We start from the raw sequence: 16,403 nt of genomic DNA on the forward strand, positions 1-16,403 counted from the left end.
GCTTGACTTACATCTTGAAATTTCAATTGGTAAATACATTTTTTAAAGGATTTAGTTTGACTCTATCGTCAACATTTCGACTTTATGCTTGAAATTTACAAACAACAAAAATTATCTATTATAGTTTGAATTTATTCTGAACGTTTTGACTTAATTCTCGAAATGCGATAGTCTTTCATTTACTGACTTTAATCTAAGCATTTTTTATTTATTGTTGATATATAAAATTAAAATACATATATCGTTGAATTTGTATATTTTATTTAAAGGAAAAACTTAGATTGGCATTGGCTTAATTCTCAACATGTCATTCTCGAAATGCTAAATGTAAAGAATACACCTGATACTGTTAAACTTTATTGTCAACATTTGGACTTGACACTCCTCCTTCCCCTCGTGCTGTTTCTCTCCACACACAGACACGCCCTCTCGCACCACGTGGTCTCAGCTCAACATCAACATTGGCTGCGTAGAGATGAGTTGAAGGCTCCATAAAGTCCAAGAAGAAGCAGAAGAAGAGAAAGAGGAGTTCAGTTCTTTACATTCCATGCAGGGAGCTGAAGCTGATCATTGTGTGTTTGTGTGTGTGAGGAGGATATCTATACAACCTGAGTTGAAGCAGGAGGTTTGTGTGTGTTTGTGTGTGTGTGTGTGAGTGTGTGAGAGAGCTGCTAGCTGGTTAGCTGACAGTGTGTTCACCCACTAAAATGAACGACCACCTGAACGGCTTCCACGGCGACTCGTACATTGATGAAGACTGCTTCCTCTTCACCTCCGAGTCGGTGGGAGAAGGACACCCGGGTGAGTGGCCTGCCTCTGCGCTGTGATTAGCCTGGTAGCATCCTGCTAGCTTCACACAAGGTCGTGCGGGCGGCATGATGCTGTTAGCGTGTTGTTGTCCGTCAGCCCGGTCACCGAGGAGCCCGTTCATCCTCCGCTCAGCTCCGTGAACACACTTTGTTCAGCCTGCACACACCGTGTGAAGTAACACAACCCGTGCTCCACATCCCGGAGAAGCACGGGGCGGCGACACACCGAAGAAAACTCCGGGGTTTAGTTTATTTACAGAGTTGACAACACGGCGGCTAGCTGTTCAAGCTAACATCCCGTTAGCGCCTGCCAGTCATGTGGCTCCACAAGTAAGCTAGCGACATGGATTTACAGCATGTTTACACCTCAGGAGCCAGAGGACCACAAACATCGCAAATATAAGACTTTAATTCCTTAATTTTAAATCAGACATTTGTCTTCTCAGTTATAAACATGCTCGAGTTCTCCTGGCAAGCCTCCTTTTAAATACTTTATTGTGTTAATGTTGAATTTTATAAAGTTCCCAGGGTCATAGTGTTGCATATGTTATGTTAATATTTATTTAGCACTTTTAACAATGCTCAAAGGCACTATGATGATGACAATGATACTATTAATAGATTTAGTTTAGATACCACCTTGTGTTTAGCAAGTTAAACATTTTAATTTGAAGGCATACAATAGGGAAAAGTTAAACAGGAAATGGTTAAAATACAAACTATATTAAACAGTTGTAATACAATCAGAAAAGACATTTGAAGATCACACAGCATTACAGCACAGACATAAGAAAAGTTACTGATTAGTGAAGAGTAAAAACATAATGAAATAATACATTATTTAATGAAAAACAGATGGGACAGTCAGAAGAGCACACTTATCAAATTTTCTCTAAGAGAGATTTGAAAGAGGATAATTGTCCCTGAGAGGTTTCTTCTGTGAGAGCCATGACAGAAAAGGCTGCGTCACCCATGGTCCATGGCTGGGACTGTTCTAAACGGGTCATATCAGAGGAGCACAGTTATAAGAAAATATAAAATCACATCATGATCACACATTAAAAGCAAGCACATTATATTAATATGCATAGAAATACACTGAAGTTATTGATTTCTAGTCATCTCTAATATACTCTCAGTTGATGGGGCATAATTCAAAACAACTTTATTTGTCCCTGGAGGGCCCTTCTAATAAAGTACATTTTATTTATACTAATGCAGTCTAATACAAGAGCCCTGCAATGAATCACACTTTCCCAAAGCTGTCACTGTTCATCTAAGCAGCAGCTGTTTAGTGTATCTGTGTTTTGAAGGTTTCAGTTTAACAGCGAGGGTGATAAACTATATGTTCCATCCCCAACACTGACCATTAAGAGGTTCCTAGACTAAAACTAAACAGTGGAACCCCCATAAACACACCCATGAGGTCGTTAGGACTTATTGCAGGGCTGTTCCATTAAGCTGTTAGTTTTAGTTTGCTCTTTGTAACATTAAATATTAATTTAAAAGCTATTCAGCCGGTTGTCATAGAGCGCACTGCAGTTTTCAGAATTGCACTAAGGCAGTGGGGGCAGCTCTAATGAAACGGATAATAGGATTACTTCTACCTAAATATAGGATCTGCAGGGGCTGCTGCTCCGCTGTGGGTGTAAAGTCGTCACAACCACACACTCCACAGGTTCAGAACAGCAGAAGCACCTGCAGAGATCACGAGTAGCAACGCTCTTTAAAGGTCCTATTTTGTGAGGCAGGTAAAACATTTGGAACTTGTGTGAACGGCTCGAGCCGTCCTTAGAATGCTGCCAAACAGGTCAGTGAGTGTTGGAGCACACTCAGAGAATACCAAAGGGACGTCTCCAGTCCCTAAGGGATGAGCGAGGGAGTAATGTTTTCAAGTTGTGAGGCAGTAAACCGGGAGATGTTAGAAGTAATCAGGAATATTCATTGAGGTTGAGATTATCACTAAATCATCAGATAATCATCAATGCCCATGAGACGAAGTCAGATCTTAAAATACAAGAGCAAGTTCAGTATAACAATGGTAACTGTGGCTTTTTAGCTTCCAATAAATTATAACCAGGATATTATAATCAGGATTTTTGTTGATCTAGTAAAGCTATTTTTATTTTAACCAACTTGCATCTCATTTTCAAAGTATGCTAACCTGTTTTGCCAAAAATACTTTGATCGGGGTGAACTTGTGCTCTACTACTGTGTAGATTTAACGATACATTGAAACGTTCAAATGATTTGAAATGTGTTTTCAAGGTTTCTGAAACATTCTCTCATGTTAACTCCACAGATAAGATTTGTGACCAGATCAGTGATGCTGTGTTGGATGCACACCTCTCACAAGACCCCGATGCCAAAGTAGCATGTGGTTAGTCCGTCGATTACCAAGTATTTGTTGTTGAAATGTGCATATGCAAGAGGAAGACTTTTGCAAAATCAAGGTGAGGTTGTGATAATTGCATGCATATTAGATAGTGCATCACAGGTAAAGCTTTATCTTAACCTCCGTATACATGCATAGACATGCGAAACAGGGGGTGGTGCAGAAAGTTGATCCACTTAGTATCCTCAGAATGGGGTTATCTATCCAGTCTAACCAGTTATAAGTGTTGATCTGTCCTTAGCAATTTCTTGGCATTAACCCTATATCGGTTAAACTGTAAAGTGTGAAAGGGGGAGAGAGCGCAGGGGAGAGAGAGCGGGGAAGACGAGCGTTGAAGGGCCAGGACAGCTGCATCCAATCTATATCACTTCAATTAAAAGATGTTTCAAATGGAACGTCTCCACCCAAGTTGAGCTGTTTATTGCCGTGTTTGACAACATGCAACCACTGACGGCTTACCACACGTACTTGAATCTGCCGGACAAAAGGCCATCTGCCACCGGTTCATCTGATGCATCATTCACAAGGGGGGCTGGACTAAGAGTTCATGCCCTGCACCAAGATTTAAAGGCTTTAGATGATGATGATAATAAAGCTGCAACACTTGGTTTATAAATCAGTTTAAACATTTACAAGTGAAAAATTACAAATGCTTTACAATAACTGGTTCTCAAAAGCGAGAATGAATTAATCTTGATAATAAATGTCATTATGTACGTTGGTAAGGTCACCATGATGTTTGAGACTGCTTCAGTAGGCCAGTCTGTGTTGTATCTTCCCCGTCCCCTTTGTATTTTCAATGAACTATTATATAAATCCCCCCCTCACCCCTCACACCACACGTCTTTGTGTCCTCAGAGACTGTTGCTAAGACGGGGATGATACTGCTTGCCGGGGAGATCACCTCCAGAGCCACCGTCGATTATCAGAAGATTGTCAGAGAGACAATCAAGAACATTGGCTACGATGACTCCTCCAAAGGTACAGTGATGAAAGTTGCTGGTTGTGAGTTTAGATCAGGTTGAGATTAACTCGGTTGGGCTCCATGTTCAGAAGCTTTGTGTTTTTTCCCAGGTGATGTTCTCTCCTGCAGATTTGCAGTGTCTTACCCATCAGATTAAACTGCTTTAATGAAGCCGCCTTGGCTGACGCCACATTTGTAAGGGATGGGTGGCGTCAAGATTTTAACTCTTGTCTTACTGATTCTGCTCATTCATCGAGTATTTAACGTTACAGTTGTTTAGAATAAAGACGCGCATAAAAAAAAACCATGAATGCAGAAAATGTCTGTATGTTGCTCTGACCATTTCAGAATATGTTTATTAACGCATACTTTACAATACTTTGAGTCAATCAATACATTATCTACAGGGCAGTTTAATACCTGGTTCAGTACCCATCCCTCGACATGAGGTTAACATACATTTGACTAATCCAGCGACACCTGTTCAGTACAGTTTGTTCACAAGTCATGAGACAAATGAAGTCACAAAGGGCAGTGTTTTTTACATTAAGGTGCATACTGTCTCAACTGTGATCCACACCCTGCCCTTCCCACATGCACACTTACACAAATACACAGACACACACACACTACAATTCCAGTATCTTCTATTACATGGAAAGTATAATTATTGCCTATGATTTATGAGTAGTCATGTCCTGGTGAGTTTTTTTTTTTTTTAAATTTCCATCACAGTTTTCTAATATCTGGTATCTGCTCATCATATATTTTAATTTATTACATTCCGAGCTTGGTGAATGTGTACAACCTCCCCCAGCAGAACATCATCCAACCCCATTTAAAGGAAGCTCAGTGGTGAGGACTGAGATGGTAAAAAGTTGTGAAACGTTTTGTTTTACAGGCTTCGACTATAAGACCTGCAATGTGCTGGTGGCTCTGGAGCAGCAGTCCCCGGACATCGCTCAGGGTGTTCACCTGGACCGAAATGAAGAGGACGTAGGAGCCGGTGACCAGGTGGGACTGTTCTTACATTTATGTTTTGGGTTTGATCCACAGACGACTGTTAACTGGATCCAGAGATGTGGTGGTGATTTAAAGTTTGTGGTCTTGTCTTCCTGTTCCCATGCTGGTTGTTGTGGCTACACCTCTGACAGGGTCTGATGTTTGGTTATGCTACTGATGAAACTGAGGAGTGCATGCCCCTCACCATCGTCCTGGCCCACAAGCTCAATGCCAAGATGGCTGAATTGCGCAGAAATGGAACGCTGCCGTGGCTCCGACCTGATTCCAAAACTCAGGTAGGACAAGGAAACATTACCTCAACTTCCAGAAGGTCCATCTGCACTGCTTTGAAAGTCTGTCTTTGTAATACTTTGTTTTAATGTTTATCTCCATTCATGCATTTTAAAGATTGCACATAGATACATTTTGCTATGACTTCCCATCAGAGCTTCACCTACAGTGAGCCAACCATGATTTCTTCAGGCAGCTTTTTTTGTCCAACTTATTGTCCACAAACCAAAGTTATGTCTTTGATTTCATGATTGAAACTGACACTGATCTGAAGAAGAACAGTTAACAATACTTTTTCACTTTATAAATATTTATGTTTATTTAATCATGTTTTGTCTCCCTCAGGTGACCGTTCAGTACAGACAGGACCGAGGTGCCATGGTGCCGTTGCGTGTCCACACCGTCGTGGTGTCTGTGCAGCACGACGAGTTCATAGGTTTGGACCAGATGCGCCATTGTCTGAAGGAGCAGGTGGTGAGAGACGTGATTCCCAGTGGGTACCTCGATGATAACACCATTTACCACCTGCAGCCCAGCGGCCGCTTTGTCATTGGGGGACCTCAGGTAAGCCTCAAACTTCTTTAACATCTTTTTAGCCACACCAAAAACAATTACTGCAATTTTCTATTCAACAGATACATAGAAGGAATTTGGAAAAAGATTGGAATGGGCCTGATTCCACATCTTATGATATTTTTCAACTTAATAATAGAAAGTAAAAGTAAAAAGTAGCTCCTGTAAGAGGCTTTTCTGAAATGTTCCCCTGTATGTATAATGTGCCTGTTCCTTCCCAACAGGGTGATGCTGGTCTTACTGGTCGCAAGATCATTGTCGATACCTACGGGGGCTGGGGAGCTCACGGAGGCGGAGCCTTCTCTGGGAAAGACTACACAAAGGTAGACCGCTCCGCCGCCTATGCAGCCCGCTGGGTGGCCAAATCTCTGGTAAAAGCTAGGCTCTGCAGGCGTGTGCTGGTCCAGGTGAGTGCACAGTTGTGTATAGTGCTAAATTTGTATATTTATATATTGATCAGGCGGATTTATCCATGACCTTTTTTTACATTCCCTTTCCCAATTCAGTACTTGTCTTTTCAGAGATCAGATATTTTCAATATTAAATAGACAGTTTATACACAATGCTTTCCATTCTCTCCACCTGCTCTCTTGTATCAGATAAATTAATTTTCTTTGCATTGTTGACATCTCTTTCAGGTCTCCTATGCTATCGGGATTGCCCATCCCCTCTCTGTCTCCATCTTCCATTATGGGACGTCCCAGAAGAGTGAGAGGGACCTGCTGGACATCGTGAATAAAAACTTTGACCTCCGTCCAGGGGTTATCGTGAGGTATGGTGTGAGGTCATATTTCTGAGTTGTTGATTTTGATGACGTAATTAAAGTTCCCGCTGTACCCATTTTACAAATTTCCACAGTTTTTATACAATGTATTTATTTTGTTCCGTCGCAGGGAGCTTGACCTGAAGAAGCCAATCTACCAGGGCACTGCAGCCTATGGCCACTTTGGTCGGGACGTCTTTTCCTGGGAGGTGCCCAAGAAGCTGAAATACTGAACCCCTCCTCTGATATCCCAGCAGGCCTTAGGTGTATTACAGATAAACCTGTGTTCGTCTTCTTCCCACCTTCCTCCTCCTCCTCCTCTCACCCCTTCCTCCTTGCACGCACAGCCACATCATCACAACCTCTACAACACAAAAACATGCCCTTTTCCCACCTGTTAGACATTTACACATCCTTGAAGAGACAACAGAAGTATTTCGGTTGTCAAAATATTCAACTGAGCAGTGTTGGAGAAATGGTACATTTAGATTTGAGCAGTGCTGCCAACTTTTATTAATCTTTTGGCGTACTCGTACTTTTTGCAGGGTGAAGTTATTTAGTGTCCTTACATTGACAATTTATATAAAAACCATATTTATTGTTGATTATTGTTAACAGGACCATGTGCAGACATGCCAGTAATGGAAACATTTCCAGTATCACTCAGTTTAAAAATTGAGTCTCATTGCAGTTTAGCTGCAGAATCAATCAGAGCTTGTCGTCCTCTGCTGCTTTCTCTTTAAATGTCATTTCCAGTGTCCCCTAACTGCGTTGTGTTAGGAGCCATTTAGTGTCGCATCAGCTCTGTTTCCCGTACAGCACACATCCTGTCTGGTTTTGAAAATTGAAAGGCACAATTGGGGCGGAGTGATCTAAAACCTGCTTGTTTGTCTTCTCTGTGCAGTCCCTTCAGGCCATGTTTTTTCTGACGTTTTACAGAGAAGTCAGAAGCTGCTAATGACCTTGTGGTCTTGTTGGGCTGCACAGTGAAATCACTCTATATTTGTAAATTTTCTTGGTTTAAATGTCATGCGAGTGTTGCAGATGATAAATGTGTAAATGTTCTACCGACCAAAAACAAAACAAAACAAAAGGCATGGCACAGTCCTCACCCTTCCTTAAGACTGACTCTGGGTGTAGCTACAGAGAAACCCAGGCTCAGTTGCCTTTGGACGGGGGCTGCCTTTATCCCATGGCAACATTGTACTTGAAATAATTTATATAATGTTTGATGAGCAAACGATTTACCGTCTGCACATGATATTCAAAACAGAACTGATATGGAAGCAAATGAGCAGACAAAGAGATGAGGGGCTGCGCACAATCAGCTTAGTGAATGTAAGACATGACTGATCTGGTCTTTCGAGCAGAGTTAATTCAAACCTGGGATCAGATTTGTAACTGTTTGCTCGTGGAGTTTGAATCTTCCACTGGAATTGCACATTAGCTCAAGTACACCCAAAATGGAAAATACTTCTGTTTTCAATGTTACGTGTGCAGTAGTGTTGAGCCTAGAACTTACGTTTATTTTATAAATTTATTTATTTGTTTTTAGACATATATTAACTCTGAGGGTCATGAATGGCAGTAGTCCAAAATTCCAACCTTTTCCTACCTGTTACTTTAAAGCCAGGATGTGGTGCAAACAGTACATGCCTTTGCTTCCCCAGATGTTCTTTGACTTACTCCTCGATGTGTGGCAACAAAAACAGTTAAAGGTCACTGGAAAATTACACTGATGTAAAATAACTGTTATTTGATTAAAGTAAATAGAAAAATGTGCTCAGATAGTTCAGGTTGCTTGGTAACGCAGTAGTTGATGCTCTCATGCGCAGTGACTGACGACCATTAGTCATCTGTCGCACGCACCCGTCGTGAAAAGCGCTCTGTGCCACCTGTGCACCGTGATGTCGTCCATAAGTTGCTCTACTTCCAGCCCAAGGGACCACTGTTTTTTTTTTTAGCATTTACTGTTTGGCTCGACCCAGCATGCACCTTCCAGGTCTTTGATTCGCTCTTCTGGACGCAGTCACCAGGTGTTGCATCGAATCAGCAGCAGCCAGTTTAATATGGCTCTTTTCATTTGTTGCATTCTCAAAATTTGAATAATTCCATCATCTTACTTGTTTCTATTGAGGCAAAAAATGGAAATGGGCCTAAGAGCTAAAATACTGACCATTAAAATTGCTCTGAAAAGTACATGTTCACTAAAACTACTTTGTTACAGTAATGTGAGTAATTGTTACGCTATCCTCTCACCAGTGGTCAACACAGCATAGTAACAGGCTCAAGGCTAAAACAGCTGTAAACCTAAGTGAAGTTACTATTCACTGGTCTGAGTCTTTGTCTAAAAGGTCTTTATCTTTATTAGAGAAAGATTGCACTGTGTCTTCTTTAATAAAACTGAATTTAAGGATTGTTTTCTACTCACTCAACACTGATATCCCATTTATGTTGGCATCACCTTGTGGCTCATCGAGAGTACTCCAAAGAAAGCTCCCGTATGAACCACAGGGTGGCGCTGTAGGAGCTTTTCAGATTCATGTGTGTGTGAGATCCTCAACATCCTCCTCAACTTAATGCCTGGTTGGTGTTGTACAGAGAAACCAGCCTGTTTACAAGTTGATGGTGGGTTAGAGGAAAACCTTTTTTTTTCACTGTTAATAATTGTTTTAATTATTGAAAGTGATCCGTTACTGTGGTTGCTGAATGTGTAAAAGTGCCTTTTCTGCAATGTCCCCAAATATCTGACTTCTTACCTATTTACCCCCCACCCCCCAGTTTCTCCCCTGAGGCAGCGACTTTCCTCTCTAAATACGGCAGAGTCGGATTTGGTGTTTCTCTTTTAAATCCCTCAAATAAAGTGCACACTTGCTTGTACTAATGGGCTGGGCTTCTAGCTATGTATTATTTTATTGTATTATACATATATATATATATATATATATATATATATATATATATATAGAACTCTTAATAATTAGTTAGTGAAGGTTTTTGCAACATGTTTTACCCCAAACCCTCGCAGCGAGTTCTCTTGCTTTTTGGACCTCAGTGTGGATTAATCTGAAAACTGTTGACATCCTTTTTTTATTAATGAGTGCAATCTGTGGTCAAGTGGTCTATCATAGCCCATAATAAACACACCTCCTTTAACAAAATCCATTGAGATCATTTGCCTGATATCTTTAATAAAAGCAGATGAACAATTCATTTTACTCAGTACAAAAATCTAACCAGAAACCCTAATTAAAATGGAAAACAGTGAAAAGTTTACAGATCCATTGTTTAAATGTAAGCGTTTAACATTTTGATCTTGTTTATCTTGCAATATTCCTCACAACTGAAGTTCACATCATTTTGGTGATAAAATGTCTTCTTCTTAATCTACTCTAAATCTACAGTAAGGTCCTAAATCAGTATGTGAAAGAAGTACAGACTGTGACAGGTGGTTACAGTCTGATGTTGAAAGATCATTCACTGGGGCGATGACTCATATTTCAGTCCCGTCCTGAAAAGAGCAGTTTTGAGAGATCTTTAATGTTGCTGTCAATCATTTTAACAGTCAAATATTATCTGTACCGCCCATATTCACAAATCACAATGTGTCTCACAGAGCTGAACAAGGTGCGACATCCCCGCTCCTCAAACACTCAGTTGTAGGTTTATTAAATTCACCAGCAAACTACCTACCTCACACTTTAGAGCGTGTTGCTGTCGAGCGGCTTCCAGGCAAATCTCTGGCAGTAGAACAGAGTCTGTGTGAACCGGGTAAAGAATGTGGTTATCACTGAGAATTCACAAGTTAATCAACTGCACATGAATCGCTGTTCACTTACTCCACATCTGAGGGCAGTCGAGACGTCTCTGCACCTGTATGCCGTCACAGTGCACGGGTCTGAGACTAGATCAAGAGACAATGAATGATTCATTTATTAGCACATGTCATAAGGAAATGGTAATAAATCATTTCATTAATTAATAAAAAATTGATGTTAAAAAGTTGATCATTTTTAGATTCGATATTTTGACGGGCAATGAGAAATATAAAAATAACTGACACTTGTTCACAGTGATGTCTCATCTGTGGATCATACATGTACACATACAGTTAACCCATACATATGTTTGTTTTCTCTCATGTGTAGACAATTTTTTATTGTTACATTATTCATCTAAAAATAAATTAAATCCCATAGGAACTGATTTGGTGCATTCGAATAATTATTATTCCCTGTTTTGTTGAAGGAGGTCGATAGAGGCTTTGCAGGGATCCATGTTAGAGCGTTCAGTCAAACTACCTGTTTCTTTTAGATGTTGTAAAGTTATTGTTAAAAAATATTACTTTTTTTCCCAGTATTTGATGTCCTGTTAAAGAGTCTTGAGGCTTCACTTTAACCTCCTAATACCCACACACTGATCAAAGATGAGACAATAGAGAGCACACGGTTTTATTTCGTGCAATAATAACTTTTCAAACATATTTCAAGGCAACTTGGCCAATATGAAATCTCACCTAGGGCTCCAACATTGCCAGGGTCAAAATACTTTTGGCCCTGGTCAAAAGTATTTATTACTTTGGGCTGTTTGGTTGAGTTTTTTCTCCAAATTACTGGCTGAGCTGTGAATCATTCACTCGCAAAAGATACCCACAATTTAAAAGTTTCTAAGCTGCGGTCGTGCTGACACCAAACTGACTGACCTGCCACGGCAGCGTCCTGCCACTCGCACTGGTGGAGGAGGGAGCAGATGGCCCGGGGCGTTGCAAATCTTGTGATTGCGTCCAGCACCGTCTTGCCAAACCGGTCTATGAAGGACTCGCACTCGTCGTGGTAAGCAGAAGGCAAAATGTGACAAATCTCGTCCAGCAACTTGACCACTTCTGCCTGTTAGAGGGGCGGGACGGACAACAGTCAGTTAAGTTCATTTGCAGAGCAGCTTTCATACGGGTTGGTCCAGCTCAACGTTCTTCACCATTGACAGCTGAGCCAAGAATAAACAAAACCAAAAAATAGCTGACAATGAAAAACCATAAAATATTCTTTGTTAAGACAAAACTTTAAAAAAAATGCAATCTTATATTAAAAAACCAATAACATAAGGTGTATAAACTATACTTCTACCTAATATACTGCTTTAATATCTGTGAGACATTCCTTACGGGGGACGTGACAAACCTCCCACTGCGTCACTGTGTACATGAGCAGGATGTAAAATATGAGTGAGCTCCTTGATGGCGCACACATGGCGTCTGGTGGCATTTGAAAGTCTCCGTGCAGCACAAAGAGACACTGTGACACACGTGTCCCTTCCCTGCAGCAGAGTGACTCACCTCCGTCCTTTCCATAGGCAGCAGGTCCTCCAGCGTTTTGAGGAGGAACAGGCAGAAGGAGCACGCTGACGTGGGCCGCCCCTGATACACAGACACAAAGAGCGTAAAGCACAAAGAGCTCAGGTTTCCCATCAGTCATTATAGTGTTTCTTTCAAACATGTACTTTACTGACATTTTGGCTCGTCACAGCAGCCTGCAGGGCCTGCTCGGCAAAATAGCTGAGCATCTTCTCCCGTCTGTCACAAGACGAGCCGCAGAGTCCAATCCGTTTGCAGACCTCCGCTGGTTTCTACAGAGATAGAGACGTGACGGTAGTGCAGACCTCTGACAGCAAACTGTTAGTGATTCAGTCCTGGTACTTTCCATGAACTTACTATCATTCCAGTTATGAAGGTGAAGGCCAGTGGAAGCATCTTCTCCACCTCTTTCTTGCAGAGAGTGGCCATGCTGGGTGGGCCGGGCAGGTGGTCACACAGAGTCTCAATGCCATCTATCATCTTTTTCTAAGTGAAGACAAAAAAAACACATTTATTTTTAGGAAAGTTGCAACATTATCCCCCTCTGCCAACGACAGGCACAGATCAGACATTTGAAGCAATGTAGACTAAATTGTTTTCTGGATTCTTTTAATCTGGATTTTTAAACGTGCAGGACAAAAAGAGGCTGAGAAACAGGAACCAATCAGTGAGAGTGGTGTATTGGAAAATGTACTAAGTGTGGTTGAAACTATTTTGTATTTGGAATGTAAGCTGTTACAGCCTTATCTAAAGACGTGTAACACATGGGAAACAACTGTTTGTGTTTCGATTCCTCTCCTTCCCGCGCCTACTGAACCAGTCTGGATTGGTTCAGAGAGACAGCCCTCAGTCCTCCTATATAAGACCCTTGTATTTGACTGTTCTCTATCTTCACTCTGAGATCCTTAGGACTCTCGGGGTGTTGATTCTTTCTGCAGAAAGCCCCTTATTAAATACACGTCGATAACTTTGGTGTTTCCAGCCTCTTGTATTTCCAGATCTCCATCTCAGTGGTCAGAAGATACCTGGTCATCTGTTAGCATGAGGTGCAATGAAAGAGACAGGATCCTGTATCGTGCATGTATTTTTAAACACCACACGTTAAAACTTTGTTTAATTTATCAAATGTTACTTAATTGTTTTCATCTGATTACTTAAATCCAAGTTTTCACAAGTGGTCAATAAGTAAATCTCTTTAATTTATACATTTTGGGGCAACCTTTCCTTTATCATGTGTTTGTGTGCATGACTGAATGTGGAGTATTGATCTGATGAAAGACCAGGGGGACGATATTTAATTTTTACCTAATGAAAAAACTATTCAACCACAGATTCTTGAGATCTGAACTTTGGACACAACATTATCAGTTAGCGAATATGAATTGTCCAGCTTGTGCTCCACTGTTGCTCTCACCTGCAGGTCTGCACTGGAGAGCAGGTCCTCAAGGAGTTCAAACATTTGTGTGCAGTCCTTGCAGACGTCCCCGGTCTGAGTATAAAATCAAAATCAAATAATGAAAATATTATTAATACTTCAACTGATTAGGTCTTGTTTAGTTGTCAACTGGCACTTAATGTAGTCAGAAATTGGTTCGATATTCTTATATTGAGTTTTTTAAGAAATGAAATTGCGGCTGTGTCAGTTACTCAAGATGCGAAACTGAAATATTAGAAAAACTAACTTAGGTTATTTTTGGCGAAGAGGAAGTACATGAAGAAACTTCCTGATTTTGAACAAATGCAAATGTCCATTCCTTCTGAAGTAGATGAACTATGTTTCTTTACAGTTCATCTTTTGCTTTTGATTTAATTAGGTGCCAGTAACTGCAGGTATTTCAGACTAATAGCGTTTGATTCATATTGACGTGTTAGCAACTGTCTACCTTCAAGACAGGTGTAATGTATGTGAATAACTTTTTCATTTTGTCACCCGAAATGAGGAATCACTACTTACGGCTCTCATGGCGTCTGGAACACGTTGCAAGGCATCTGCATTCAGAGCTGTGGAGATGAATGTTCACTGTTATTTATTTCATACCTTCCGTTTTTCACTCTACACTCTCTGCATTAATTCATCTTCTTATTGCAACTGATAAACTTTGCGTTGTCTTACCAAAGCTCTGGAGTCCGATGAAGAGGAACAGCATGAACTGCAGCGCGGCCATCCTTGGCTAATTTCAGGCTTTTTACTTGAACGTCCTCTGAGTGCAGTTTGTGTTTGACGTGACCCACTTGCCAGTCATACTACTTTGATTAGAGCTGTTATGAGCAAAGCAGAACATTGTTTCCTTTCACTCTTCATATGCTTATATTAGTCAAGTTTCACATTCAGTTCCTCAAAATAAAGGTGCGACAACTTGACGAGCCTTATTTGAAAACCTCAGACATGTTCGCTTGTGTTCTGTAGATACACAGACGCACAGTTTAGTTTAGTTTATTAACCGTGAAACCTGTTGTATATTTTAATCTTTTATTAATAATAATATTAATACTAATGCTTTTAATGTCAGTGTAATGTATAATCATCACCCTTTGCCCACACTGAAGCTAATAACTTTCACATCACAAACTGATTGCTACAATACACCATTTACACATATTGACGACATGACAAAGCGTCCCCAATTGCCCCCTAGTGGCTGGCTGGTGTATAAGTCATAAATCTAACCTCCTCCATGTCAGCAGATTGGACATGGACCAAACAAAAATGTCCAAGAAAATGTATTAACGTGGCTCCAGTATTTTAGGAAGTTCTTAACAAATTGCTAAATGTTCAAATGTAAATGTTTTTATCGTCTCTGAGTGGTACAAAATTTAAAACCGCTCTCTCAACTTCATAGAACTGTCTCAGCAACTAGTCAAACAACACGGAGGAGAGGAAGTGTTTGATGTGATTTAACCGTCTCTCTTGAAGTGGTCATATCAGTCTCTGAGTGTTAACAACAAATAAGAAACGGCGATACAGATTCATTTCACTCCCTTTTCTATCGAAGACCACTGATTGTGTCCTTTGTCAAATTCTTAGCTATCGTTGTTTGTTTTATCCGTGACGGTGCACAACCAGGCCTGGAAGTTTTCTTCTTGTTATCTAAGGTCTTCCTGCCCGTTTAACCAAAATGCAACAGAAAAAACTTCAAGGAAATCATCAATGAGCACAATCTTTGCCAGGACCACATGATCCTATCATTGTCCTTTTACAATCAGGTGTACAGATCTGCGTCAGTAGGGTTGTTCCATGAAACAACCCTGCTTCCTTCTTTGTACCTGTCAGCTTGAGAAACGGCCCTGACATTGCCAGTAATCTCTCAGAGGTTAAGGTGTCTTTGTTCGACACATTGCTTTCTTTTCTTTTTAAGTTTCCAAACACATTTGCTTTGTTCCACCGAGATTTGCCTCAGTGACCAGCAGGGCCTACGGCTGTCTATTGTGTCATTGCCCTCGAATGAAATGCTGCTTGTCTTTTGTGGAGTTTTACTCAATATTCAATATGGAGACATTTAATTTGATGTTTCTTTCTTTTTAATTTGTGATGCAGTATTTACCTTGGCAGACACATTATCATACAGGGCGTATGAGCGCTTCCTTGTGCTGATTATTTGGTTGCTTTTGATATCACAACAGTTTAAAAAAAAAAGATTAATAAGGGATATAACTTTTTATTCAAAACATTCACTGAATTCAGCTTCTCGTGTGAAAATGTGAGAAATTGCTGCTTCCCTCTTGTTCACATCATTATTATGTGCACTGAATAACTTTGGTTTTATGACAAAATAGTTTCATTTCAAAGACACGACCATGCTGGAAATTGTGAGGTTCGTTTTTCACTACTTCATGTAAATAATTTTTTAAGTGATCTGGGTGAGTGTCTTCAGGACAGACAAACAAACACACACACACACACACACACACACACACACACACACACACACACACAGCATCTTTGAGTAAACACCACATTTTGTAGCCTCTGGATCTGCTTTCTTACTTGTGCACTTCCTCAATTTATAAAACCCTGTGGCTTTACCAAACAACCAAGACAGAATTGAGGAAGCTGCAAGTTCCTGCACTTGTGCTTTATAACAAATTACAGTTTTATCACTTTTGATGCAGATAGTCGGTCTAACCAAGTAGTGTTATATTTCCCATATGTTCTACATATATTATACATATATTATACAATTTTACATCAGTTCAAATACCCAGCACTTCAGCTACAAGTATTGCAAGATGAGAAGTTTTAGTGGTTTAATCTTTAA

At 40.4% G+C, this 16,403-nt stretch overlaps 2 protein-coding genes across 4 annotated transcripts; one reads left to right on the top strand and one right to left on the bottom strand.

Annotated features, from left to right (window-relative positions):
• The first annotated feature begins 425 nt into the window (after nt 1-425).
• Nucleotides 426-9,677, top strand: mat2aa (methionine adenosyltransferase II, alpha a). Its single transcript, XM_053410811.1, has 9 exons — nt 426-801; nt 3,112-3,189; nt 4,063-4,185; nt 5,070-5,182; nt 5,323-5,466; nt 5,807-6,025; nt 6,259-6,441; nt 6,673-6,806; nt 6,928-9,677. The coding sequence occupies exons 1-9, from the start codon at nt 708-710 to the stop codon at nt 7,028-7,030; spliced, it is 1,191 nt and encodes a 396-aa protein (XP_053266786.1). The 5' UTR covers nt 426-707; the 3' UTR covers nt 7,031-9,677.
• Nucleotides 9,678-9,962: 285 nt separating this feature from the next.
• Nucleotides 9,963-14,469, bottom strand: LOC128424572 (prosaposin). Of its 3 annotated transcripts, none has more exons than XM_053410814.1 (10): nt 14,261-14,468; nt 14,102-14,148; nt 13,562-13,636; nt 12,505-12,627; nt 12,303-12,419; nt 12,130-12,210; nt 11,500-11,683; nt 10,637-10,701; nt 10,491-10,555; nt 9,963-10,308 (listed from the first exon to the last, which is right to left on the bottom strand). In XM_053410814.1, exons 1-9 carry the CDS (start codon nt 14,310-14,312, stop codon nt 10,499-10,501), a joined length of 801 nt encoding a protein of 266 aa, XP_053266789.1. In that variant the 5' UTR covers nt 14,313-14,468; the 3' UTR covers nt 9,963-10,308; nt 10,491-10,498. The 3 variants fall into 3 exon arrangements, with proteins under 3 accessions (XP_053266789.1, XP_053266788.1, XP_053266790.1); XM_053410813.1 differs by having other exon boundaries at nt 12,505-12,633; nt 14,261-14,465; XM_053410815.1 differs by lacking the exon at nt 13,562-13,636 and having other exon boundaries at nt 12,505-12,633; nt 14,261-14,469.
• Nucleotides 14,470-16,403: the final 1,934 nt, after the last annotated feature.

This window comes from Pleuronectes platessa, chromosome 19 (genome assembly GCF_947347685.1).
Source record: "Pleuronectes platessa chromosome 19, fPlePla1.1, whole genome shotgun sequence".
Classification (NCBI taxonomy): Eukaryota; Metazoa; Chordata; class Actinopteri; order Pleuronectiformes; family Pleuronectidae; genus Pleuronectes; species Pleuronectes platessa.

What these genes read in the sequence shown, in the direction of transcription:
- mat2aa (XM_053410811.1), top strand. Translation starts at nt 708, where the DNA reads ATGAACGACCACCTGAACGGCTTCCACGGCGACTCGTACATTGATGAA. An exon ending in GACCTGATTCCAAAACTCAG is followed by an intron (nt 5,467 to 5,806) that starts GTAGGACAAGGA and finishes TGTCTCCCTCAG; the next exon opens with GTGACCGTTCAGTACAGACA. An exon ending in TTGTCATTGGGGGACCTCAG is followed by an intron (nt 6,026 to 6,258) that starts GTAAGCCTCAAA and finishes CCTTCCCAACAG; the next exon opens with GGTGATGCTGGTCTTACTGG.
- LOC128424572 (XM_053410813.1), bottom strand. Translation starts at nt 14,312, where the DNA reads ATGGCCGCGCTGCAGTTCATGCTGTTCCTCTTCATCGGACTCCAGAGC. An exon ending in TTCCAGACGCCATGAGAGCC is followed by an intron (nt 13,637 to 14,101) that starts GTAAGTAGTGAT and finishes TTTTATACTCAG; the next exon opens with ACCGGGGACGTCTGCAAGGA. An exon ending in TCTCCAGTGCAGACCTGCAG is followed by an intron (nt 12,634 to 13,561) that starts GTGAGAGCAACA and finishes GTCTTCACTTAG; the next exon opens with AAAAAGATGATAGATGGCAT.